Genomic DNA, 24,418 nt, shown 5'->3' with positions numbered 1-24,418 from the left:
GGCCCCGCCCCCTCGGCGGGCCAATCAGCGGCGCGCCCGGGAAGGACGCACAGCTGCCGGCCGAGCGGGTCGAGGAGGACGCGCGGAGGTTCGGCGTCCACAGAAGCGCTCGGCGGTTCGCGCAGGCGCTGAACACCTTCTCGTGCCGTCCCGGCGGTAACTCGTCTTCCTGGAGCGGCCGCCGGCGACCGCCGACGTGAGGTGAGGGTCGCGGTGCTCGTGCGGCGGGCGGGCTGGCGGCCGGGACGGCGGGGTTGGGCCCGGCGGGGCTCGCGGGCGGCGGGGAGGCCGGGGCGGGGGCGGCGCGCTCCCGGGCCTGCGGGGAGTTCGCGGCGCCGCGTTTCCCGGGGCGGGCGAGCCACCTGCCCCTCTCCCGACCCGGCGGCTGCCTTGTCTCGGTTGCTGCGCGGTTGCTGTCGGTTCCCCGGTTCAAAGAGCGGCCTGGGGAGGCGGGGCGAGCGGGTCCGAAGCCGACCCGAGCGGACGTTGCGTTTTGTTGGTTTGGGTTATCTCTGAAAACTTGCCGCCTCGTTTGAATAAACACCATTTCCCGAAGAGCCGGGCTTTGGTGGTGGTGGTGGTGGTGGTGGTGGATTTTGAAAATCTCCAAGTCGGATTTGAATGTGAGAAGTTAGAGGCAAGTTTATGAGCAGGTGGTGAAAATGAGTCAGGTTTTCTGTGTGACGGAGGTGATGGTGGTGTGGACCCCGGACCCGCGGCATCATCATCACCACCTTCACCTGGGCGCCTGCCGGACGCGCTCAGCTCAGCTCTGGGAGCCCGGCCCAGGACACTGCACTGCGCACGCGCCCTGAACTCCAAACGCCTGGGTCCTGCTCGGTTAATGCGGAATTTGACTCTTTAAATTAGCTTTGTCTTTCTCATTAAACGTGTAAATTCATTGAGACCTGATACTTCTCTTTTTCTTTAATTAAAACTTTATTTTGGCATAATTTTTAAAACTTATCTTCATTGTGGAGAGTATTACCGATGCCCCCCATGGCCCCCCTCCACCAGGTTCCCGGCCCCCTACTGCACTATTGTCTGTGATCGTGGGGCATGCGTACTTCCATGCCTCTGCCTCTATTTAGTTCGTCAGTTTATGTTGTTCATTAGATTCCACATCTGAGTGAGATCATGTGATATTTCTTTCTCTGACTGGCTTATTTCGCTTAGCATCGTACTCTCCAGGTCCCTCCGTGCTGTCTCACAGGGTAAGAGATCCGTCTTTTTACTGCTGCATCGTGTTCCCTGGTGTAGATGTCCCACAGCTTTTCTATCCACTCATCTGCTGATGGGCACTTGGGCTGTTTCCAGATCTTAGCCGTTGTAAACAATGCTGCTGTGAACATAGTGCATACCTTCTTTCTCATTGGTGTTTCTGGATTCTTAGGATATAGTCCCAGAAGTGGGATCACTGGGTCAAATGGCAGTTCCAGTTTTAATTTTTTGAGGACGCTCCATACTGTTTTCCATAATGGCTGCACCAGTCTGCATTTCAATCAGTAGTGTACTGAGCCAAACCAGCTAGGGCAGTGGTCGGCAAACTCATTGGTCAGCAGAGCCAAATATCAACAGTACAACGATTGAAATTTCTTTTGAGAGCCAAATTTTTTAAACTTAAACTTCTTCTAACGCCACTTCCTCAAAATAGACTCGCCCAGGCCGTGGTATTTTGTGGAAGAGCCACACTCAAGGGGCCAAAGAGCCGCAGTTTGCCAACCACGGTACTAGGTTTCCCTTTTCTCCTCATCCTTGCCTGCACTTGTTTGTTGATTTGTTGATGGAAGTCATTCTGGCGGGTATGAGGTGATACCTCATTGTAGTTTTAATTTGCGTCTCTCGGATGATTAGTGACATGGGGCATTTTTTCATGCCCCTTGGCCATCTGTATGTCCTCTTTGGAGAAGTGTCTATTCAGGTCCTTTGCCCATCTTTAATTGGATTGTTTTCCTTTTGTTGTATCTATTTCCACTGAGTAGCTGGCAGTCTCCTTGGAGATCTCAGTCTAGTAGCTCAGGTCCCAAGCCACTCAGAAAATTCCCGCTGTGTAGACGGGTGGATCCAGCAGTGTCTCCTCCCACCCTCTCTGCATCGTGCCCCTGGAGGGGCAGTTCAGGGAGAGCCAGCCTGGGTTCCGTCATTTAGTAGCTGAGTGGGCTTGGGCACCTTACTTGGTTCCTAATCTTTCAAATGAAGATAACAGTATTACCTCCAAGAGTTTTTGTGAGGATTGAATGAATGCAAGTAGCAGTGTTTGGCCCATCAAAGACCAGCTGCTATTATTATATATATATATATTATAATGAGGGTGGAAAATGATTTAAAAAAATAGGAACTGAGGTAGAGAGACTATTACTAACAATTAGTAGAATGACAGGTGCCACCATTAAGCTAAACCAACGCATGATGGTTAGTAACTTGTCTTCAACACGTCTCAGAGCGGGGTCTGTGGGCTTTTGGGAATGCAGACTCTCAGGCCACCTCAGACGAGATCAGAATCTGTTTTTTGACACGGTACCCAGCAGATGTAGATGCAGCTTTGTCTGGAGTCAGTGTGAAATCAATGGTAAGATTTCTCAAGGAGTTCCAGCTGTAAGTCACTGATGGTGGGGATTTGCAGCTGACTCCACTAATGGGCCTCACCTGGTCTTTCATCCTTTCTGCTTTGCTAATCCTAGCTCTGGATAAAGCTCTCCATCTGCTCATTATTGAGAAAGGGACATGGTTGTCAATGGCGTGACTTAATGGGGTTTGTGGTCAAAATTCAGGGGCTTGCCAACCTTCTGAGTCACCTCCCTAGTGTTATGCCCCCGATGGTGCTGTTTTTCCACATCGCCAACCTCGTTCCGCACTGACACTCCTGGCTTTCTGCATGGCTGTTTTACCTTCCTCTTGATCCATAGAATGATGTCAACTCTGTCAGCTGTTCTTTTTCAATTTCTTGAAAACCTTTGTCAATTTATTGAAACTTGTTTTGTGGCCTGACATGGTCTATCTTGCAAAATGTGTATGTGCATTTGGCAAGAATGTATGTTTTGCTGCTTTTGGGTGATATGTGCTAAAAATGTCAACGAAGTTCATCTGATCTAATGTGCCATTTAAAGCCTCTGTTTCCTTGTTGGTTTTTTTCTGGGTGACCTATGCATTGATGGCAACAGGTTGTTGAAGTCCCCTTCTATTACTGTATTACTGTTGATCTCTCCCTTTATATCTGTCAGTATTTGCTGTATATATTTAGATGCTCCTGTGTTGGTTGTGTAGATGTTCATAAGAGTTTTATCCTCTTATTGGCTTCATTTTTTAAAATCATTATGAAATACCCTTCCTCATCTCTTGTGATTGCTCTTGTATCTAGTTTGTCTGATATAAGTATTGCTACTTCAGGTTTTGTTTTTGTTTCCATTTGCATAAAATATCTTTTCTTTTTAATATGTTTTTATTAATCAGAGAGGAAGGAAAAGGGAGAGATAGAATCATCAATGATGAGAATCATTGATCAGCTGCCTCCTGCACGCCCCCTACTGGGGATTCAGCCTGAAACCTGGAAATCGACCTGCCCCCTGGTCGATTCACACTCAACCACGGAGCCACACCTGCTGGGCTGAAATATCTTTTCTATCCCTTTACTTTCAGTGTGTCGTTTGATCTAAAGTGGATCTGTTGTAGGCAGCATATGTAGGGGTCTTGTTTTTTTATTCATTCAGTCACCCTATGTCCATTTACATTTAACCCATTTACATTTAAAGTTATTCTTGATAGGTACGTAGTTATTGTCATTTTATGAATTGTTTTTGTGGTTCTCTCTTTTCCTCTTAATTCTCTTGCTCTGTTCTCTTGTATGTTAATGACTTTGTATAGTGTCATGCTTGCTTTGCTTTATCTTTATTTGTTGTATAGTAATATCTTGTAGATTTTGGTTTGTGGTTACCATGTGCTTTATATATACCAAGCTGTTTATAAGCAGTCTGTTTAAAACAATTTTTAAAATGTATTGATTTGAGAGAGAAAGAGAAACATCAGTTTGTTGTTCCCCTTATTTATGCATTTATTGGTTGATTCTTGTATGTGCCCTGACCGGGGATTGAGCTCACAACCTTGGTGTATGAGGACCATGCTCTAACCCACTGAGCTGCCCAGCCAGGCCTGTGTATAAGCAGTCTTTTAAGTTGATGGTCGCTTAAGTTCAACACATCCTAAAATCCCTACAATATTTACTCTTTCCACGTTGGTTTTTGTTATTTGTTACGTTATGTGTGTTTGTATGTATCCTATAATTTATTGTTGTATTTATAAATTATCTTCCTACCATTTTAATTTTTGTACTAGCTTTATAGTTGTTTGATCCACTGCTTTTACTAAGTGTTTCTTTCCTATACTTTCTTATTCATATTTTGATCTTTTCTACTTTAAAGAAGTCCCTTTAACATTTATTGTACTGGTTTAGATTTTTCTTGTCTGGGAAACTTTTTTTAATAATATATTTTTATTGATTTCAGAGAGGCAGGGAGAGGGAGAAATAGAAACGACCATGATAAGAGAGAATCATTGATCTGCTGCCTCCTGTACACCCCCTACTGGGGATCGAGCCTGCAAGCTGGGCATGTGCCCTTGACCAGAATCGAACTCAGAACCCTTCAGTCCACAGGCCGATGCTCTATCCACTGAGCCAAACCAGCCAGGGCTGGGAAACTGTATCTCCTTCGATTCTAATTGATAACCTTCCTGGGTAATCTTGGGTGTAGGGCTTTGCCTTTCATCACTCCCTTCCAACCTTCAAATTTCCTATTGTATCAGCTGACAGTCTAATGGGAGCTACCTTGACTGTAACTACCTGCTTTTTCTTTCTCCTTTTAACATTCTCTTTGTCTTTAACCTTTGGCATTTAATTATGATGTGTCTTGCTCTGGGCCTGTTTAGATTCATATTGTTTGGAACTCTGCTTCCTGGACTTGTATGTCTGTTTCCTTTGCCAGGTTAGGAAAGTTTTCAGTCGTTATTTATTGTTATTATTGTGATGAAAAACATATAACATACAATTTTCCATCTTTTTTTTTTTTCCAGTTATAGTTCACATTCAAAATTATTCTGTATTAGTTTCAGGTGCACAACATAGTGGTTAGACAATCACGTACCCTACAGCAAGCATGTCAAACTTGGGGCCTAGGGGCCGCATGCCTCGTTTATTTGGCCCGTGTTAGCCTTTGAGTTTGGCATGCTTGCCCTACGGAGTGGTCCCTCTGATATTTCAAGTACCTCTCCCTCCCCCCCCCCCCCCCCCGCCCATACATAGCTATTACAATATTATTTTTTTTTCCTCCATTGACCTCTCCCTGGCCACTCCCACCCCCCAGCACATGCCCTGACTCCCCTAGTGTCTGTGTCCATTGGTTATGCTTATATGCATGCATACAAGTCCTTTGGTTAATCTCTTACCCTCCCCCTCCCCTGCCTTCCCTCTGAGTTTTGATAGTTCGATGCTTCTCTGTCTCTGTTTTTGTTCATCAGTTTATGTTGTTCATTATATTCCACAAATGAGTGAGGTCATGTGCTATTTATCTTTCTCTGACTGGCTTATTTCACTTAGCATCATGCTCTCCAGGCCTATCCATGCTGCTGCAAATGGTAAGAAGTGTTGTTGTTTTTGTTTTGTTTTTTTTTACCGCAGCGTAGTATTCCATTGTGTAGATCTGCCACAGTTTTCTGATCCACTCAGCCGCTGATGGGCACTTAGGCTGTTTCCAAATCTTAGCTATTGTAAATTGTGCTGCTATGAACATAGGGGTGCATATATCCTTTCTGATTGGTGTTTCTGACTTCTTGGAATATATTCCTAGAAGTGGGATTACTGGGTCAAATGGGAGTTGCATTTTTAATGTTTTGAGGAAACTCCATACAGTTTTCCACAGTGGCTGCACCAGTCTGCATTCCCACCAGCAGTGCACGAGGGTTCCCTTTTCTCCGAATCCCAGCACTTGTCATTTGTTGATTTATTGATGAGAGCCATTCTGACAGGTGTGAGATGGTACCTCATTGTCATTTTGATTTTCGTCTCTCAGTTGATTAGTGACTTTGAGCATGTTTTCATGTCTCTTGGCCTTCCTTATGTCCTCTTTCAAAAGGTGTCTATTTAGGTCCTTTGCCCATTTTTTTGATTGGATTGCTTATCTTCTTTTTGTTAAGTTGTATGAGTTCCCTGTAAATTTTGGAGATTAAACCCTTATCTGAGATAACATTGGCATATACGTTCTCCCATGCAGTGAGTTTTCTTGTTTTTTTGTTGATGGTTTCTTTTGCTGTGCAGAAGCTTTTTATTTTGATGTAGTCCCATTTGTTTATTTTCTCCTTAATTTCCATTGCTGTATTGATAAAGATATTGCTACAACATATGTCTGATATTTTGCTACCTGTGGTTTCCTCTAAGATTTTTATGGTTTCCTGGCTAACGTTTAAGTCCTTTATCCATTTTGGGTTTATTTTTATGTATGGTGTAAGTTGGTGGTCAAGTTTCATTTTTTTGCATGTATCTGTCCAATTTTCCCAACACTATTTATTGAAGAGACTGTCTTGACTCCATTGTATGCTCTTGCCTCCTTTGTCAAATATTAATTGAGAATACTGGCTTGGGTCAATTTCTGGGTTCTCTGTTCAGTCCCATTGGTCTATGTCCTTGTGCCAGTACCAGTTTTGAGGACAGTGGCTTTGTAATACAGCTTTATATCTGATATTGAGATCCCTCCTACTTAGTTCTTCTTTCTCAGGATTGCTACAGCTATTCAGGGTCTTTTTTTATTCCAGATGAATTTTTGGAGAGTTTGTTCTAAGTCTGTGAAATATGCCGTTGGTATTTTAATGGGGATTGCATTGAATCTATAGATTGCTTTGGGTAGTATGGACATTTTAATGATGTTGATTCTACCAATCCATGAACACAGTCTATTCTTCCATTTGTTTATGTCTACCTCTATCTTTTTTCAATGTAGTCATTATCTCTTCAAATAGGTTTTCAATTCCTTGATCTCTCTTTTTCTGGGTGGCTTGATACTGTCCCAGAAGTTCCTAAAATTTTGTTTTTCTTTTTACTGTTCCAATTGGGTGTTTTCTCAGCCTTGTCTTTCAGATCGCTGATTTGATCTTCTGCCACATCTACTCTTCTGTTGATCCCTCTAATGTAGTCTTCATTTCAGTTACTGTGTTTTACATTTCTGACTGGTTCTTTTTTACTGTTTCTCTCTGTGTGTGGAGGTTCTCACGGAGTTAATCTGTTCTTCTCCTAGGCTCATTGAGCATCCTTATAACCACTAGGTTGAGCTCTGTGTCTGGAAGATTGTCTCATTTTGTTCAGTTCTTTTTCTGGCATTTTGTCCTATTCTTTCACTTGGGCCATGTTTCTTTGTTGCCTCATTTTGGCTGAATCGGTGTTTGCGTGTATTAGGTAGATCTGCGATGTCTTCCCGCCTTGGTGGGGTGGCCTTATGTAGTAGGTGTTCTCTGGGGCCACTGGTGCAGTCTCCTGTTCACCTGAGCCTGGTGCTCCTGGCGTGTCCTTGGCGTGGCTTGTGTGTGCTCGCCTGTTGTAGTTGAGTCTTGGTTGCTATTGCACATCAGTGGGTGTGATTGACCCTCAAGCTGACTGGCTGTGAGGACTGCCATGACTACCGTGGAGAAGTCGTTTGTAGAGCTGGTTGGATGCTACCCTGCTGTGGTCTGAAGCACGCCACTGGGTGTGTGGGTTCTGGAGGCTCTGGGGAGGGGCTCTGGTGCAGGCCAAGGTCAGCCACCATTTGTGCCTGGCTGGGGCCGCCTAATGGGAGCTGCTGTGGGAGGCTGTGCTGCAGGCTGAGCCGTGGGGCCTTTGGTTGGCACCACACTGTCTGCTGAGGCCATCTGCCACGTGTGCCATGCTTGTGGCCACTTCGTTCAAGTTATGTTCCAGGCCAGCCTCGCTGCAGCTATGCCAGGCTTGGGGACACCGTAGGGGAGTTAAAATGCAAGTTGAGACTGGTTGCCGCTTGTGCTGAGTTTGGGGCCATTCAGCAAGAGGTAGTAGGGCACAGGGAGCACAGTCAGTAATATTGCAGTAACGGTGTGTGGTGCCAGGTGGGAGCTGGAAATACCAGGGTGAACACTGTGTAAAGTGCATCATTGTCTAACCACTGCGCCGTACACCTGGAACTCATCACAGCAACACCGAGTGGAGGAAAGGAGTGGGGGCCAGCCGAGCCAGCCGCCTGTGGAAGGGGCTGGGCCAGGCAGGAGTTGAGTGGGGGTCTCGGGGAATCACCAGGAGGGGCCAGTAGCCCGGTGAGCGCAGCACTCAGATTTGGCCCCTGCCTGTGCCTGGGAGCTGAGGGAGGGGAGGGCTCAGCGAGGAGCGATGGCCACCCCTGCCAGCGCTTCGGTCCCACCCCTGCCCCCAGCCCGCCCCCTGCAGCCAGTCGATCCAGTCTCTCCCACGTGTTCCTGGGGTTCTTCCAGGTGCCGCCCGCACTGGAGCCCAGGGCCAGTGAGTCTGAGCTGGGGAGTGTGTGCTGGCCCCTCAAGAGAAGTTTCTAGGCCTCCAGCAGCCCCTGTCCACCTCAGACGCCGTCCCGCTGGTTTTTACAGCCCGGTGTTAGGGGGTCTTCTCTTCCCAGCACGGTGCCGGCATGGGGAGCAGGTGTGGGCTGGGACTCCACTCCTCAGGGCCCCTCCAGCCACGCTCTCCCTCCCGCTTCTTAATGGCCGCCCCAGGGGTGTGGGAGCAAGCCCTTCCGTGCGCCTGCCCTCCTGCCAGTCTCCTGTGCGCCTTATGTCCTTAGTGATAGGCCCTCCGCCATAGTCTGCAGCTGCTCCCCGGACGGACGGCTGCTCCATCATCTAGCTGTGACTTTGATGCGCTTGTGGGAGGAGGCAAAGGCAGTGTTTGCCTACTCTGCCCTCTTGATGCGAGTCTGAATCTTAATTTTGAACCTTCCTTATTTCCCATTTGTTAAAAAAATTGGGATGGAGGGGACAATTTAGTTAAAATACCTGTGTGTTTTGTTTTTAAGCAGTTTTACTGAGAAATGACTCACATACTATGTAATTCATCCATTTAAAGTTTACAATTCAGTGGTTTTTAGAATATTCACAGAGATATACATCAGTTGCCTCAGTTTTAGATAATTTTTATCAAAAAGAATCCGTGTACCACATAACTGCCACCCTTTTGCCCCGTATTCTATCCCAGCCCTCAGCACCAGTCTCTTTCTGTGTCTGCAGATTTGCCTGTTCTGGATATTTCGTGTCAATGGAATCATATAACATATGGTTTAGGGTGGCTGGCTTCTTTCACATGTTCATCCACATCGCAGCATGTATCAATACTTTATTCCTTTAAAAAGTATGTCTTTTTGCGGCCTAATGGTATTCCTTGTCCACATATACCACCTCGGCAGCCTGGGCCTCTCGGAGAGTCTGAGCGCGAGTGCCGCATTGTATTGTCCATTCATTGGTCCATGGGCATTTGGTTGTTTCTACTTTGTGGCTGTCGTGACCAATGTGGCTATAAATATTTGCTTACAAGTTTCTGTGTGGACAGATATTTTCATTTCTTCTGGGTGCATACCTGGGAATGGAATTGCAGAATCATATGGAAAATCCCTATTTTTGTCTCAGTGAAAATGTGTGTGTGTGTGTTTGTGAACTAGAGGCTCGGTGCATGAAATCTTGCATGGATGGGGTCCAGCTGGTCTGCCCCAATTGATCAGTGCTGGGGAGGGGGCCGTTTGGGGGTAAGGCCGACTGGGGGTGGGGGCCACGGGCGGTTGGCCGGCCGGCCCCACCCCATGGTTGAACTCCTGGTTGGGGGGACATTTTGCATATTAACCTTTTATTATATAGGACATCATTTTACTGTTTTATTTTAGTTCAGAAAGAAAGCATTATCTTAGCACTAGAAGGAAGTAGATAGTTATAATTTCTTCTAAAAAGAACTATATTTCATTACATTTATTCCAACTTGTGTTTAGCCTCCCTGCAGGATGCTGTGTTCGCTGCTGCTTTGTGAATGTCTGTGGCTGATAGCTGGCTTTGCTCACGACGACGACTGGATTGACCCCACGGACATGCTCAACTACGATGCTGCTTCAGGAACCATGAGGAAACCGCAGGTGTGTGTGTCAGACCTCGTCGGCTTGGGAGGACACTCTGCTGTTGTTGGGTTTACTCAGAGCTGGGAGGGCCGTGTCCATGACTGGCAGCCATACAGGGTGCCGCATGACACGCAGTCTAAGATACCCCACCCCACCTGCGTATTTCTGTTCTGAATGAATGTAAAGCCCATCAGGTAGCAAACTAATTTGATTTTCATCCTTAGCTGATACATGAATTTGAGACTCCTACTTTTTTGGTGGATCAATACAGTTGAAAAATAAGAAAAGTTATAAAATGGAGAAGTTAAAATTTTAATCTCCACTTAGAGATCTTTTTTTATAAGTGAACTATAAAGAAATAATAAATCTTTCTCTATTCTGCTTTAGGTGAGAAAGGAGGTCAGCGCTGACTCGTCAAACGCTGATGAATTGTCGGGATGCTACAGCAGACTTGATTCTGTACTTCAGAAGGTTAGATTTTTTCCATTCATGAATTTTATATTTATAGTATGTCAGATTTCTCTCTGTTTTCTGTGCTTGCTGGCATAATTTTTGTTTCTGTGCACTGTGCAGTTTATATACAGTTGACGCCTGAACAGGAGGGGGTGGGAACAGGGCGCTAACCCCCTACACAGTTGAAAATCCTTGTGTAACTTTTGACTCCCCCAAAACATAACTATTAATATCTACTGTTGATCAGAGGCTTTACTGATAACATAAGCAGTCGATTAACACATACTGTGTGTGATATACTATATCCTTATAGTAAAGTAAGCTAGAGAAAATACATTCAGAGTACAGAATGCATTTGTTGAAAAAAAATCTGCATAAGCCTTGAGCAGTTCAAACCCATGTTATCCAAGGATCAGCTGTGTATTGTTTTTTCTTTGCTTACTCTAGCCTTGGTTTTTAAAGCAGTTACTCTGGTCTTTTCGTTAAATAGTGCTTTTATTTTCCTGTAATGACATTTATCTCATTATATTATAATCATTTCTGTACCAGACTGAAAATTTCTTGGGACAAACAATGTGTTTGACTCATTCTTGGTTCTCTGTCACCTGTCACAGTGCTAGAGTAGACTCACGACAAATGTAGCGAATGGAGAAATGGGCCTGTTCCCAGCTTGGAGGCGTAGAGTTCCTCTGACAGAGCTAAGGGTGCTTGGAATGTGGTGTGTGGTAGCTAGTGCTTCATCCCGTCACTCCTGTTCGTGTGGCTGAGGTGGCGCTCATGGGAGAGGAGAGGAGTCAGGGTTGTCCAGGGGTTGGACGTAGGTTGTGCTGTGGGAACCAGCTCTGTTGGTGTGAGGCCGGCTGGGGGGAGACGGGGTGGCTGAGGGACAGCGAAGCGACCGTTGAGGAGAAGAGGCACGTGTTGCAGCTGAGGGGAGGAGGGCAAGTGTGGGAGAGCTAGAGGGAGGGCGGGAGGGGGGTCCAGACTGAGGGGGGCACCTGTTCGCTGAGATCGTGAGCACCTGCTTGGGGTTCTCAGCAGACCGACCCTCTGAGCCGAATGCTAGCAGAGCAATGTGGATAAAGTTTGCCTCCAAATCAGCCCTGCCTTTTTATATACATTTTACTGTGTGTCAAACATTGTAAAAGACGGGATGGGTAAAATGGAGTCAACTCCTTGTTTTAAAAACAACAGCACATTGTTTCTCTTAAAGAGACATTTTCAAAATTTTAAAGCAAGCATGTCAAACTCGCGGCCCATCGGCGGCCGGTTTGACATGCTTGTTTTTAAGGTTTATAAACCTTGCCTGAAAGCAGAGGAGGTGGCCACGTGACTCTCTCTCCAGTCCCGTCCTGAGTTTGTGCTCACTGTTCTCTCGCCTTGCCCTCACTGGTGACTTGACCACCGAGTGCCTGTAGAGCTAAGTTCAGAGGACGTCTGTCCTGGTGAAGGTGTACGTGCGGAGGGATGGCGAAGCCATGGTTCCTGTCCCCCTGAGGCCTCCATGCAGTGGACGGTGATCAGTCGTTGACAGAAGTTAATTAAAGGCCAGAAGTAATAGGCCCATTCAGGAAATTCTTTGCTCTGTCTCCTCCTCCTTCTGGCTTCATCCTGTCTTTCTCTGTGTTTCTTTGCCCTCCCTCCCTCCTCCATCCCTCCCTCTCCCCTTCCTCCCTTCCTCTCTCCCTTCTTCCCTCCCTCTCTCCCTTCTTCCCTTCCTTCCTCCATCCCTTCCTTCCTCCATCCCTTCCTTCCTCCTTCCCTTCTCTTTCCCTCCTCACTGTCTGCCATTAAAAAGAGACAGATTGGTCCAGATGTTCTGCTTATCCACATCGCTGCCCCCTTGCTTTATGATCTTCAGCTTTAAAAATACCTGAAAGTCAGCGGAAAAACCGCTGGTCACGGCTAAGTGCTGGGCGTGTGTTCCTCATTTGTTGTCTACTTGACCTTTGCAAAGAGAGAGCCACAGGCAGCAGGCAAGCTCTACATTTTACTGCAAGCTTAATAAAATAGGCAGCACCTGCCCCGGCGGGTGTGGCTCGGTTGGTTGGGTGTCGTCCTGTGCGCTGAAAGGTTGCCGGTTCCATTCCCGGGCAGGGCACAGGCCCAGACTGCAGGCTTGATCCCCAAAGGGATGTCAATGTTCCAATCACACACTGATGTTTCTCTCCCTGCCTCTCTCTAAAAATCAATAAAACGTGAAAAACCAAACGGCGCTTTTCCTTGGTTTTGATGGGGCCCTAGGTTAGAAACTTGACCCTGACATTAAACTTGATGCTAACTGTTGCTTTTTTGGTGTGTGGTTACAGATTGATGAATGTGAAAAGAAAGAGAGGAAAGACTGTGAAAGTCAAAACAATCCTGTTTTTAGGAGATACTTAAATAAGATTTTAATTGAAGCCAGAAAGCTTGGACCTGTGAGTATTGGTGGTGTGATACTAAGCATTGTAGTGGGCATCTTCATTGTTGATTAATTTCCAATACATAAAGCAGTGATGGAGCACCATTGTGCTGGAGCAGAGACTTCCCGGCTCACCCTGGGCCAGAACCTATTCGTGCAGAGGTTGGGGGAAGGCAGTGCAGGCCGCTCCTCTCCCTTCTCGTTCATGGGGATTTACTTACTCAACCCTGTGCACTGCCCGGCCATTTAATTCAGTTTGAGGTGGGGGCTGTTTCAAATTTGCTATTTGAACTTGACCAAAAAGTTGGAAGCTTAAACTCCTGGCTTGGTAAGGAAATTCCGCCTGGCCTTGACTGGTTTTTCCACTCCCACACCTGCTCACTCAGGTGTGAGGACCCTACCTGTTGAGGAAGAGGAAATGCATTTAAGGAGTACCCCCCCCCCCCCCCCAAGCTGTTTGCTGTGCCGGTGCTGCTTGTACAGAGTTGGGTGTTGTGCACACACTGTACTGGGCGCGGGAGCCCCCTGCCTGTCCCTGCGGAGCCGTGGCTCGGTGTGGGCTCCTGATGTGTGAGGTGACTTCATAGACTAACTACTGCGATGGCAAGCAGCCGCTGTATTTTAGTAAAATGTACACGGTTTGCATAGTTTTACACTTTCTGAAATGTTTTCACATGTATTATCTTAGGTTTTCCTGTGGCCTGTGAGACAGACGGGTGGGTGTTGTTATCCTTACGCTATGTGTGAATATTGTGAACTAACTATATATTTAGTTCCAAATTGGCTTTCATCTTGAAATGTTTCACTGGGTAATATAATAAAGTTCTCTTTCCTGTTTGTTGTGTTTTTTTTTTGCAAATTTAACTCAGCCTGATGAAAACGGAGGTGACATGCATTACGATGCCGAGATTATCCTTAAAAGACAGACCTTGAGAGAAATAGAGAAGTTTCTCAATGGGGAAGACTCGCTGCCAGGCGCCCTGGATGATGCACTAAGTGATATTTTAATTAATTTTAAGTTTCATGATTTTGAAAGATGGAGGTGGCGATTTGAAGATTCCTTTGGTGTGGATCCATATGATGTGTTTATGGTAGGCTGCGTGGGGGGGCACGATGAACAGGTTTTAAAAAAATACTTTTCAAACTCCACCATAATTGTGTTAAGAACCTGGACTAAGTCACTCATACTGTATTGATGAACTTTCAGCAAAGTGGTACAAAGGATTTTGCACATTTTAAAAAATATATTTTTATTGATTTCAGAGAGGAAGGGAGAGGGAGAGAGAGAGAAACATCAATGATGAGATTGAGTCATTGATCGGCTGCCTCCTGTGCGCCCCTTACAGGGGATTGAGCCTGCAACCTGGCATGTGTCCTGACCAGGAATCGAACCCGGGACCCTTCAGCTCGCAGGCCGACGCTCTATCCACTGAGCCAAACCAGCTAGAGCGATTTTGCACATTTGAGTCCAGTTGTTTTTGTTGATGCTGTGGTTTGGGGGGAGGACGGCTCGGCAGTGACTCCGCTGTCTCTTCCTTCTGTTTGAGGTGCTTCTGTGTCTGCTCTGCGTGGTGATGCTGGTGGCCACCCAGCTCTGGACGTATGTTCGCTGGTACACCCAGTTGAGACGTGTGCTGCTCATCAGTTTCCTCATCAGTATGGGATGGAATTGGATGTATTTATACAAGGTATTAATTAGGTGGAAGTTTTAAAATTTAAAAATGATATTTCTTGATAAAAGAAGAGAAAACCTATGTAGAGTTAGTATATAATCTTGCCTCAGATGAGGCTTGGAGGCAGTGGTGGAGATGGGGCTGGGGTGCAGTTGGCAAGTGCTTGGCTGTACCTGGTGTTTGGGTCCTTGACTAGTAATGGGGGGAAACATTCCGTTCTAATTTTAATAATCCAGCTCCTGACAGGTGGTATCTGAACAGCTAAATCGGAATAGAGCGAGGTAGACACATTTAAAAAATTCTTATTTTAGTGATTTGGGATATGTTTTATTCTTTGCTAGAAATGATATCAAAATACTGGTTTTTAAAAATTGGGTTATTTCCTGGATGCAAACATAGTATGTTTAAGGTGGAGAATTTAACCAAGTGCAGAGAAATTTAACTTTTACGTGCACTTGTGCTCTGCCATCTGGAGGTCGTCACTGCCAGGATTGAGACACTACTTTGCAGTCTTTTTTCTAAGTTTAAAGTCTTTCAAACTTGCAGTCATGCTGAACCCTAACCTAACTCTAAACCTAAAGGAAATCGGGACCATGCTGTACTATATATAGAAACTTAAAGAAGCGCCGTTCCTGTCACAAGGGTCTAATCATTACAGGACAGTTTCCGATCTGTCTAGCAGGGGAGTCAAACAGCCTGATATTGTTAATGAATTCATCGGATTAGACCATTGTGATTCTCTAAAGCCTTTTGCTCTAAGTTCCACAGCTTCTAGAACTTGTAATTCTTTAAAAGTGAAGGCAGGAAGGTTGTTTGGTGACTGTGGTCCCCTCACTGTAATTTATGAAGGGTTATTGCCGCTTCTAGGCCACTTGCATGAACACCACCCAAAGCAAACCCCGTCTTACCGGCGGCTGGGCAGCAGCATTGAACATACGCAGCAATAGTTTGGGATGTGGTGTGAGCCATATTTGAACTAATTTTTTAAAATTAGTGACAAAGTTCTCCTTCCTCATCCTAAGTACTTCCGTAAGAAGTCAGTTCTTTGTCGGGGCTCGAAGCACTGACACTGTGTTTGGCCATGAGCGAAAGAGCCTCTTTAGAAACAAGAGGTGCATCTTTTGTGTTAAAATCTTTTAAACAACCTGGTGTCTGGACTGCGGTGTTGGGGGGTGGGGCGTCCCCATCGCTAGCAGCGCTCACGCTCCCCCGGGTGTTGTCAGGTGGCTTTCGCGCAGCATCAGGCCGAAGTCGCCAAGATGGAGCCGTTCAACAACGTGTGTGCTGAGAAGATGGACTGGTCTGGAAGCCTCTGGGGTAAGTGCTGCTGGTTCCCGTGGCCTTATTTTGAATAGAATTTTTGAGAATGAGAAAACATTAAAAATTACAAAGAGATGATAAAGTAGCAGAAGGAGGCTTTGCAGGACTGACTTCAGCATCAGAAGAACCAGCAGGAAGACCGAGGTTTCCAAGGTGAATCCAGGAGAAGAGGCAGTCTTGTTAATTATAAGTTATTTTTTGATCCTTTGTTATGACTTTATTTTTAAAAATACATTTTTATTGATTTCAGAGAGAAGGGAAAGGGAGAGAGAGAGAAAAAAACATCAATGATGAGAATCATTGCTCGGCTGCCTCCTGCACGCCCCCTACTGGGGATTGAGCCCACAACCCAGGGCATGTGCCCTTGACTGGAATTGAACCCGGGACCCTTCAGTCGCAGGCCGATGCTCTATCCACTCAGCCAAACCGGCTAGGGCATGACTTTATTTTTTAATTTATTGGGGTGACATAGGTTAATAAAATTTTATAGGTTTCAAGTGTACAGTTCTGTGAAACATCATCTGTAGATTGCATTGTGTGTTTACCACCTGAAGTCAAATCTTCCGTCACCATATATTTGACCCCCTTCACTCTTTCCTACCCTCTAGTAAAGGGCAAAGGGCCTTTATTATGGCAATAGCTGATCATTTTCAAGCATAGATGGTAAGGAGAAGTAAATTAAATTGTCTTAAAATTGATAGCTTGAAGCAGTAAGAATACTTAAAATTAATCCAGGTTTCTGACTTTTGTGCCTAATGTATATAAATTGGATGATGTATCTTGGGATGTCATTTTTCTCAGTTTATCAGTATGATTACATAGAGATATAAAAATGCAACTATATACATTGTCCACAATTTACTGTATCAAAATGGCATCTTGAATTATTTAGAATATGCTAAATTATAAAAAAACACATTGACTATATTTGTGGATAAAACATAACTTAATTCTCACAATTATATTCAGGGCTTCCGTTCTCTGCTGGTCCTTGGTTTATAGGTTAGGCAAAAACAGTTGTAATACAAGTAATACAATAATCCTATATAATAAAGAGCTAATATGCTAATTGACTGGATGGCAGAATGACCTTCTGGAACGACAGTGGGTTGGGGCCCTGAGGCAGCTGGGGCTTCGAGGGCCGAGCTCCTTGCATGAATTTTGTGCATCAGGCTTCTAGTGAACAAATAATGATAGAAGAACAAACTGCTTTGTTTACTCAAAACTGTAAACCTACTTTTGCCCACCCTTGTATGTCATGCATTTTAATTATATTAAAGTACTATATGCTTTTACTCTATTTCCCTAATTTCATTCTTTGGATTGGGAGGGGAAGAAAGCAGAGGAGGGGGGAGATAAATGGGGATTTTTAGAGTTATTGAACAAACAGGTATATGTATTTTTCTTAAATAACATGAGGGGAATATTAAATACTTGCCAGGGTTTTGATTTATAAAGTCAAGCTAATAAGCAGCATTTAAAAATATTCCTGTTAAAAAAAGAGTCTTAAGTTTCCGACCAGTGAGCTTTGTGTTCATGTGACGTCACAGGGCAGGACCAGACACTATTCGCTGACTGATACGGCCTGTCTCCCTCCTTCCGCCTGGGGACGCTGTGGCCCCCTGCCCGTCACAGGGTCTCGCTCGTTCTGGGTCCTCAGCATCAGTTATTAAAGAAGTGAATCTCTCATATAAATGAATATCCACTTAGACTTCATCTCCTTATATTGACTTACGAATCGTATATTGTAGCTTTACTGTTGTTTTTTAACTAGGGGAAGTTACTTTTTTTCGTACATACAGTAATGCTGACTGCCTTTAGTGATGAATATCTAGCAGTGGGAATGGTTTCATGTTCAAAGACACTTCATACATAAATGGCAAGTCCCTGGAGACTAATCCAGAACAGAATCTGAGCAGATTCTATACTCAGGGTCCAAAATTAATGTTTCTTAAGACATTATGGGAACTAAACCAGCCCAGCCTTGCTTCATGGACAACCTGATTCCTCCTCTGGCTCAGGCTAGTACGCCATGTGAGCCTGATTTAGAAGAGTTGGGAGAACTAATGTTCTACTTCATTTTATGAAATGAGGAGAGAACTGACTTTTAAATTGACATTATGGAGGATGCACAGGTAGTGTAAGAAGGAGCACGGGGGTCCTGTGTGCCCTCCCCAGTGGAGGCACGACTTCACCAGTCCAGGGGCCCAGCCCAGACAGGACTTCGATACAGTCCAGTCTCAGAATTCCCCAGGTTTCAAATAGTTACCTTTTAGAACTCTTTATAACCATCTGTTACCTGCATAGGATTTGTAGCATTTGAATGGATTTTTAAAATAAACATTTTGGACATACGATGAGAAACTTTTTAAATTGGCATCACAGGGAGTCTATTTTGTAAAACAATGTAAAATTGATTAGTGGTGGTGGCAGGGGTAAAACCAAAATATTTTCTTATTCAGGAATGAAATGCAGCTCTTTTTAAATGACTCCGTGTTTTGTCTATTTCTCCAAATAGAATGGTTTAGAAGCTCATGGACCTATAAGGATGACCCATGCCAAAAATACTATGAGCTCTTACTCGTCAACCCTGTTTTGTTGGTACCACCAACAAAGGTATGGGATATGTCTTGTAAAAATTACATCTACAAAGTCCAACACCCTTGCATATATTAAAAATTGCAGGTGTTTTTAATTTTTATTGATTTGAGAGAGAGGGAGCGCAAGAGAAACATCGATTTGTTCCACTTATTTATGCATTCATTGGTTGATTCTTGTGTGTGTCCTGACTGGGGATCGAACCCTCAACCTTGGTGTATCTAGGGTGGCGCTCTAACCAGGTGAGCTACCTGGCCAGGGCAAAAATTGTTAGTTTTTTTTTTTTTTTTTAGAGTCTTTTTGCTAATAACCTTTGTTCTAGAAAGAATATACTTCCATTGCACAGTGATTTTTCACATTTTTTAAGGCATATGACAGTATTTTATTTTATTTTTAAAATATATCTTTATTGATTTCAGAGAGAAAGGGAGAGGGAAAGAGAGAGAGAAACATCAGTGATGAGAGAGAATCATTGATTGGCTGCCTCCTGCACGTCTCCTAATGGGGATCAAGCCCGCAACCCAGGCATGTGCCCTTGACCGGAATCGAACCTGGGACCCTTCAGTCTGCAGGCTGATGCTCTGTCCACTGAGCCAGATCAGCTAAGGCACATGACAGCATTTTAATTTGTGTAACATCGGTCTCAGTGCCCCGGGCATTGTGGCTCATTCTAGGTGCCTCAGTCGTGTGAGGGGGAAAATGAAGTCGCCTTTACCATTTCTAGGCCCTGGCAGTGACGTTCACCAACTTCGTGGTGGAGCCGTTGAAGTACATCGGAAAAGGAACCGGCGAGTTCATTAAAGCGCTCATGAAGGAGATCCCGGTGATCCTGCACGTCCCCGTGCTCATCGTCATGGCGTTGGCAGTCGTGGTTAGTACAGAGCCTCGCGGCAGTGCAGGGTTTACAGGACAAAGGCACGGAATAACGCGGCCGGGTCACGCCTGCTGCTGGGAAAGGGGACTTGTAGGGGTACGCTGTGTGCGTGCTTCCGCGTTCGGGCCTCCAGGCAGGGGCTGGTGCTCAGCCTGGGTTGTAGCTGCCATGGCCGTGATTGAGACAAGGCCCTCCTTTCCGTTGGTTCTTCGCACGTGAATTAACACACACACAGTCAGTTGTTTTGTTTTTCTATTTATTTTTTATTTTTTATTTTATTTTATTTTTGTTTTGTTTTTTTAATCCTCACCTGAGGATATGTTTTCCATTGATTTTTTTAGAGAGTGAAAGGGAGGGAGGAGGTGGAGGAGATATATATATAGAGAGAGAGAGAGACAGACAGACAGAGAGACAGAGAGAGACATCGATTGGTTGTCCCCCCGCACATGCCCTGAGTGGGGATGGGGATGGAACCTGCAACCAAGAGGTACATGCTCTTGACTGGGAATTGAACCAGAGATCCTTCCATCCGAGGGAGGGCCGATGCTGTAACCACTGAGCACCCCGGCCGGGGCCTAAGTTGGGTGCTCACGTCCTCTTTGAGAAAGGGGGCCGCCTCGCCGTCGCCTGAGTGTCTGCAGCGCTGGTAGGGAAACCCCGGGCTCCCGCAGCCTCAGAAAGGGGTGCGGAGCGGTGGGCGCACTGACCGTGGGGATTCAGGAGCAGCCGCGGGTTAAGGAGAAACGGTACTCGTCACTCAGCCGTGGCCGGCAGCTTCCTGTGCCGCTGGCTTTCGGCTCTTGCCCAGTAAAGCCCGTGTCACGTGAAGCAAACCGGACGCCTCAGCTGCGCCTGGGGAAGGGGGGAAGGAGCGTCTCCCGGACTCCAAGTCCGCTGCGCTTTCGCTCCGAGGCTGTCTCTGCGTTGGTTTTGGAGTCGGTGTCTGGTTTCGGGGTTCAAGGGGTTATAACGGGTCAGGTTTGTAGGTGACATCAGTTGTACAGTTTAGTCTCTGACACTGAAACTCTGCAAAACCATCAGCTGTTTCCCTGAGGAAGGCCTGTGGCCGCTTCTGTCTTCAGTAACGGCGTCTGCAGCTCACAGTTTGTTTTCAGGGCCTACACGCTTCAGAAGTGAAAACCACCAGGAGCCTTTGTTTATGGGGATTTTATTTCTTGATATTTAACAGATAAAGAGGATGGAAAAATTGAAAATACTGAGACATTTTTAGTCCGTTTAAAAATATTTTTTTAATCCTCACCTGAGGATATGTTTTGTTGTTTATTTTGTGGGGTTCTTTTTGGTTAATCCTCACCCGAGGATATTTTTCCATTGATTTTTAGAGAGAGTGAAGGGAGAGGGAGAGACAGAAACATCAATGTGAGAGAGACACCTCAGTTGGTTGCCTCCTGCACACACCCCGACCAGGGCCAGGGAATCTGCAACCAAGGTATGTACCCTTCATCGGAATCGAACCCAGGACCCTTCAGTCCGAGTGCCGACGCTCTATCCACTGAGCTAAACTGGCTAGGGCCCAAAGATATGTTTTCATTGGTGGTTGTTTTTTTAGAGAGAAAAGGGGGGAGAGAAACATCGATCAGTTGCCTTCCCTACATGCTTGTCCGGGAATCAAACCCAAGGGCCTTCAGTGCACGGATGATGCTCCATCCAGCTGAGCCACGCCTGCCAGGGCTCACATGCTGGGGCCGCTTTAAAAGGCCCGTCTGCAGCAGAGACGCCACTTACACCCCCGGGAGCGCGGGGAGGAGTGCCCGCGAGCGTCTGGGGTCCTCCCCGCGCTCCAGGGCCCAGGTGAACGGCTGCCTGGAGGGCCCCGCAGCCTGCCGCTCGGAGCCTGTGGAGCTGGAGCTGGAGCTGAGCCACGTTTGTGTTGAGAAAAACAAACCAAAACACCTACAGGAGAATGTTTGCGTGATCGTGTTCACCCGAACCGTTTCCGCATTCACCTTAGTCGGTGGGTGTGAATGTGGGCAGCATCTGGGCAGGTATCAGTTAGTGCCTTCCCGTGGAAATTCCTGTTCGGCCTACCTGCCGTTGTTACAATTCAGTCAAACTCTCTAGCCGCTTGAAAAGTCTACTTAATACGGAGTGATTTCTCAATTTTTATTGGCTCCTCTGGCCCCGTATTAAAGAAGAGACTTCTGATGGAAAGAACAAACAGTTCAATGAACATGGTTATGCCTACCAGTGCCGCAAGTTACAGAATTCCGTTAGCACCCTGAAGGAAAGGCCCTCGTAGTGTTGTAAGTCAGCCATTACGTCCTCAGAAGTGCGATGTCTTTTCCTTCCAGAGTTTCTGCTACGGTGCCGGACAGTCGATCTTTATGCTGCGACCCTTCGGTGGTGCCGCCCGAGAGCCCGCCCTGGCTCTTCAGCCGGGTGACCAGCGCCGGCAGCAGGAGATTGACTATAGGCCCCGGGGCGGAGCAGGTGATGCAGATTTTGCTTCTCGGGGCCAGATTGGCCTCACTGAGCACGGCCCTTGTGAGAGGCCGTGTGCGGGTGGAAGAGATGGCGGGAGAGAGAGAGTTGACCTGAGCCTGCAGACCGGCTGCAAGAGCCCCGAAGTGCTGCGGGCGGTTGACAGACCAGACGCGGAGGCGCGGGAGCATCCCGAGGCGCGCAGCGTAAGTGGGCGCGGCGTTCCTGTCCTTGGCTCTGGGCCTCGGTGCTGCGGGCTGCGCTGTCCAGACACGTCACCCCGGTGTCTCTCCACACTCCCCTCGCTGGTCAGTCTGGTCTCCGTAGGAGGCGAGATGGCTGTGGGAGTCTCCTCAGCAAGTTTGTTAGCACAGAGGGCTTCCTGCGGGATTCCCGGCCGTGAGCATGGCTGACGCTTCGGCCTTGGGGGGAGAGGGAAGGCTCCCCGAGGGCCGGCTGGAGCCCACAGTAGCCGAGTCTTGGCTGGAAGGGGGTGGGGCTCAAGAACCTCGTCCTCCCAGTCTTCTGTCATTGGCTGGTGACTGCTTTTCACCTGCAGATGGTGAGGCCGTTGTCCCACCATCACTGAACATTTAAAGGGACATTTCCTTGGGGGGGGGGTGTGTTTATCCTCACCCAAGGATATTTTTCCATTGATTTTTAGCGTGGAAGGGAGGGGGAGAGACAGAACCATCCATGTGAGAGACATGGATTGGTTGCCTCCTGCACATGCCCTGACCAGGGCTGGGGGTTGAGCCCGCAACCCAGGTATGTGCTCTTGACCGGAATCGATCCTGGGACCCTCCAGTCTGCAGGCCAGCGCTCCGTCACTGAGCCAAACCAGCGAGGGCGACATCTCCATTTTTGTTTGAGACGGGAATTTGTATTGTCACTTGCAGAGTTTAAGTTGCAAGTGTAAACCTTTGGAAAATGGTACGAACAGAGTAGAGCTGAGGAACGTAGAGATGCCCTTCCTACCCAGTTCCTTACAGGCAGAAACCTGCGTGGAAAACTGAGGCGTTCCTCTCAGCTTTGAGTTAACCCTTTGCACTGGCTTGCTTTTTTCTTGATTCCTTTATTCTACTTGGGATTTAATTTTTTAAATACCCCAGATTTTACAAAGCGCGGCAGTAGAATAAAAAACTGAGTTTCTTTTCATACAAACTTACTTATTTGGATTTTTTTATATTTTAAATTATTGATACATTCAATACAATTCGACATACGAGCTGCTACCGATGTTAACTGTGTCGAGTCACACTCGACATCCGAGTGCAAAAGGTTAAGGCTTACCTGTCACTCATCTTGAGAATCCTCCTGTGACTTCCCATCACACCTCACGTGGAGCGGAAGCCCAAGCTGCCCCGTGGCCCAGGGCCATCGCCCGGCTCCCTCGTGCGCTCCCGACTGGGCCTCGAACACAGAGCCTCTGAGCTTGGCCCTCACCATCTGGAATCGTCCCCCACAGCCACTTCTTTCCTTCACGCCTTTACTCACTGAGCCCCTTTCAGACCAGCAGTCCCCCCCCCCCCCCAGCCCCCCAGCCCACTCCAGGGTGATGCTTTGCTAATGTGTTTGCTGCCGACTCTCTCCCCAACCTAAAGGGAAGTCCCGGTGCGGGCGGGTCTTCCTGGTCTGCCCCGCAGCGTCCCCAGCATCTGGCCCTGGTCTGCGCTCGGCACATGCTTGTCAGGTGGCTTCCTCCCCTGGTCCCCAGGCCTGACCACGCCATGTCCTCCGTGTCCCGCCCCCCATGTGGTCTCTGAGGCTGAATGTGGTCACTGCAGCCCAGCATTAAACTCAGATTTGCACAGAAACTCGTTAGACGTGGTTACCAGCCTTTCACATCGTTACGGAAACAGGTGGAACAAAATGTGCTTCTGTGCTTTCCAGGCCGGAGAGACTGACGGAGCCCCGGGAGGACGCGCACCGGCAGCGGGCGGCACCGAGAGCAGCCGGCGTCCTGAGCCCGGCTCTGGCCAGGGGCCGCCGGGGGCGGCGGAGCGTCCTGCCGCGGCAAAGGCCCCGCTCAGGCCTCAGGACGCGGGCAGCCCCGAGGAGGGTGGCGTTCCCCGCCCTGCAGGCACGGCCGGTGGCGTTCCCTGCCCCGCAGGCACGACCGTCGAGGGAGCAGGTGGGAGGGACCCGGCCAGCGGCCCGTGAGGCTGGAGGAGCCCTGACACGCACCACAGCTTGGAGGCCATCTTTTGTCAAGAATCTTGTAACGTACACTCTTCACAGCTGTTTACTACAGATTTCTGACATTTACTCCAAACGTGCCAACTTAAGCATTGACATTTTTACTGACCATCAGAATTAACGTATTTCTGTTCCTTTAACTTTTTATCTGTCTTATTATGTATTCTCTTTGATGTTAAGATCCATCCCATAGAGTTTTGAAGTATTTAATTGTGATACAGGGTCTCATAGGTGAACAGTATGGCAGGCAGTACTAATGCCGAATAATTAAGGAAGCCAGAGGAACGAGGGACATTGAACAGGAAGCTTTCTGGTTTACAGGCACATCCAGGAGCCCGGTAAC

General features: G+C 47.0%; 1 protein-coding gene across 1 annotated transcript; it reads left to right on the top strand.

Annotated features, from left to right (window-relative positions):
- The first annotated feature begins 140 nt into the window (after window positions 1-140).
- On the top strand, window positions 141-24,039 carry CLCC1 (chloride channel CLIC like 1). Its single transcript, XM_054712242.1, has 11 exons — window positions 141-201; window positions 9,993-10,133; window positions 10,503-10,586; window positions 12,878-12,985; window positions 13,839-14,060; window positions 14,517-14,657; window positions 15,866-15,959; window positions 18,481-18,578; window positions 19,285-19,431; window positions 21,747-22,082; window positions 23,770-24,039. Exons 2-11 carry the CDS (start codon window positions 10,005-10,007, stop codon window positions 24,037-24,039), a joined length of 1,629 nt encoding a protein of 542 aa, XP_054568217.1. The 5' UTR covers window positions 141-201; window positions 9,993-10,004.
- The last annotated feature ends 379 nt before the right edge of the window (window positions 24,040-24,418 follow it).

This window comes from Eptesicus fuscus, chromosome 22 (assembly GCF_027574615.1).
Source record: "Eptesicus fuscus isolate TK198812 chromosome 22, DD_ASM_mEF_20220401, whole genome shotgun sequence".
Taxonomy (NCBI): domain Eukaryota; kingdom Metazoa; phylum Chordata; class Mammalia; order Chiroptera; family Vespertilionidae; genus Eptesicus; species Eptesicus fuscus.
This window is presented reverse-complemented; position numbering and strand designations above follow the sequence as displayed.

What these genes read in the sequence shown, in the direction of transcription:
- CLCC1 (XM_054712242.1), top strand. Translation starts at nt 10,005, where the DNA reads ATGCTGTGTTCGCTGCTGCTTTGTGAATGTCTGTGGCTGATAGCTGGC. An exon ending in AAGCCAGAAAGCTTGGACCT is followed by an intron (nt 12,986 to 13,838) that starts GTGAGTATTGGT and finishes AATTTAACTCAG; the next exon opens with CCTGATGAAAACGGAGGTGA. An exon ending in TGTTGGTACCACCAACAAAG is followed by an intron (nt 18,579 to 19,284) that starts GTATGGGATATG and finishes TACCATTTCTAG; the next exon opens with GCCCTGGCAGTGACGTTCAC.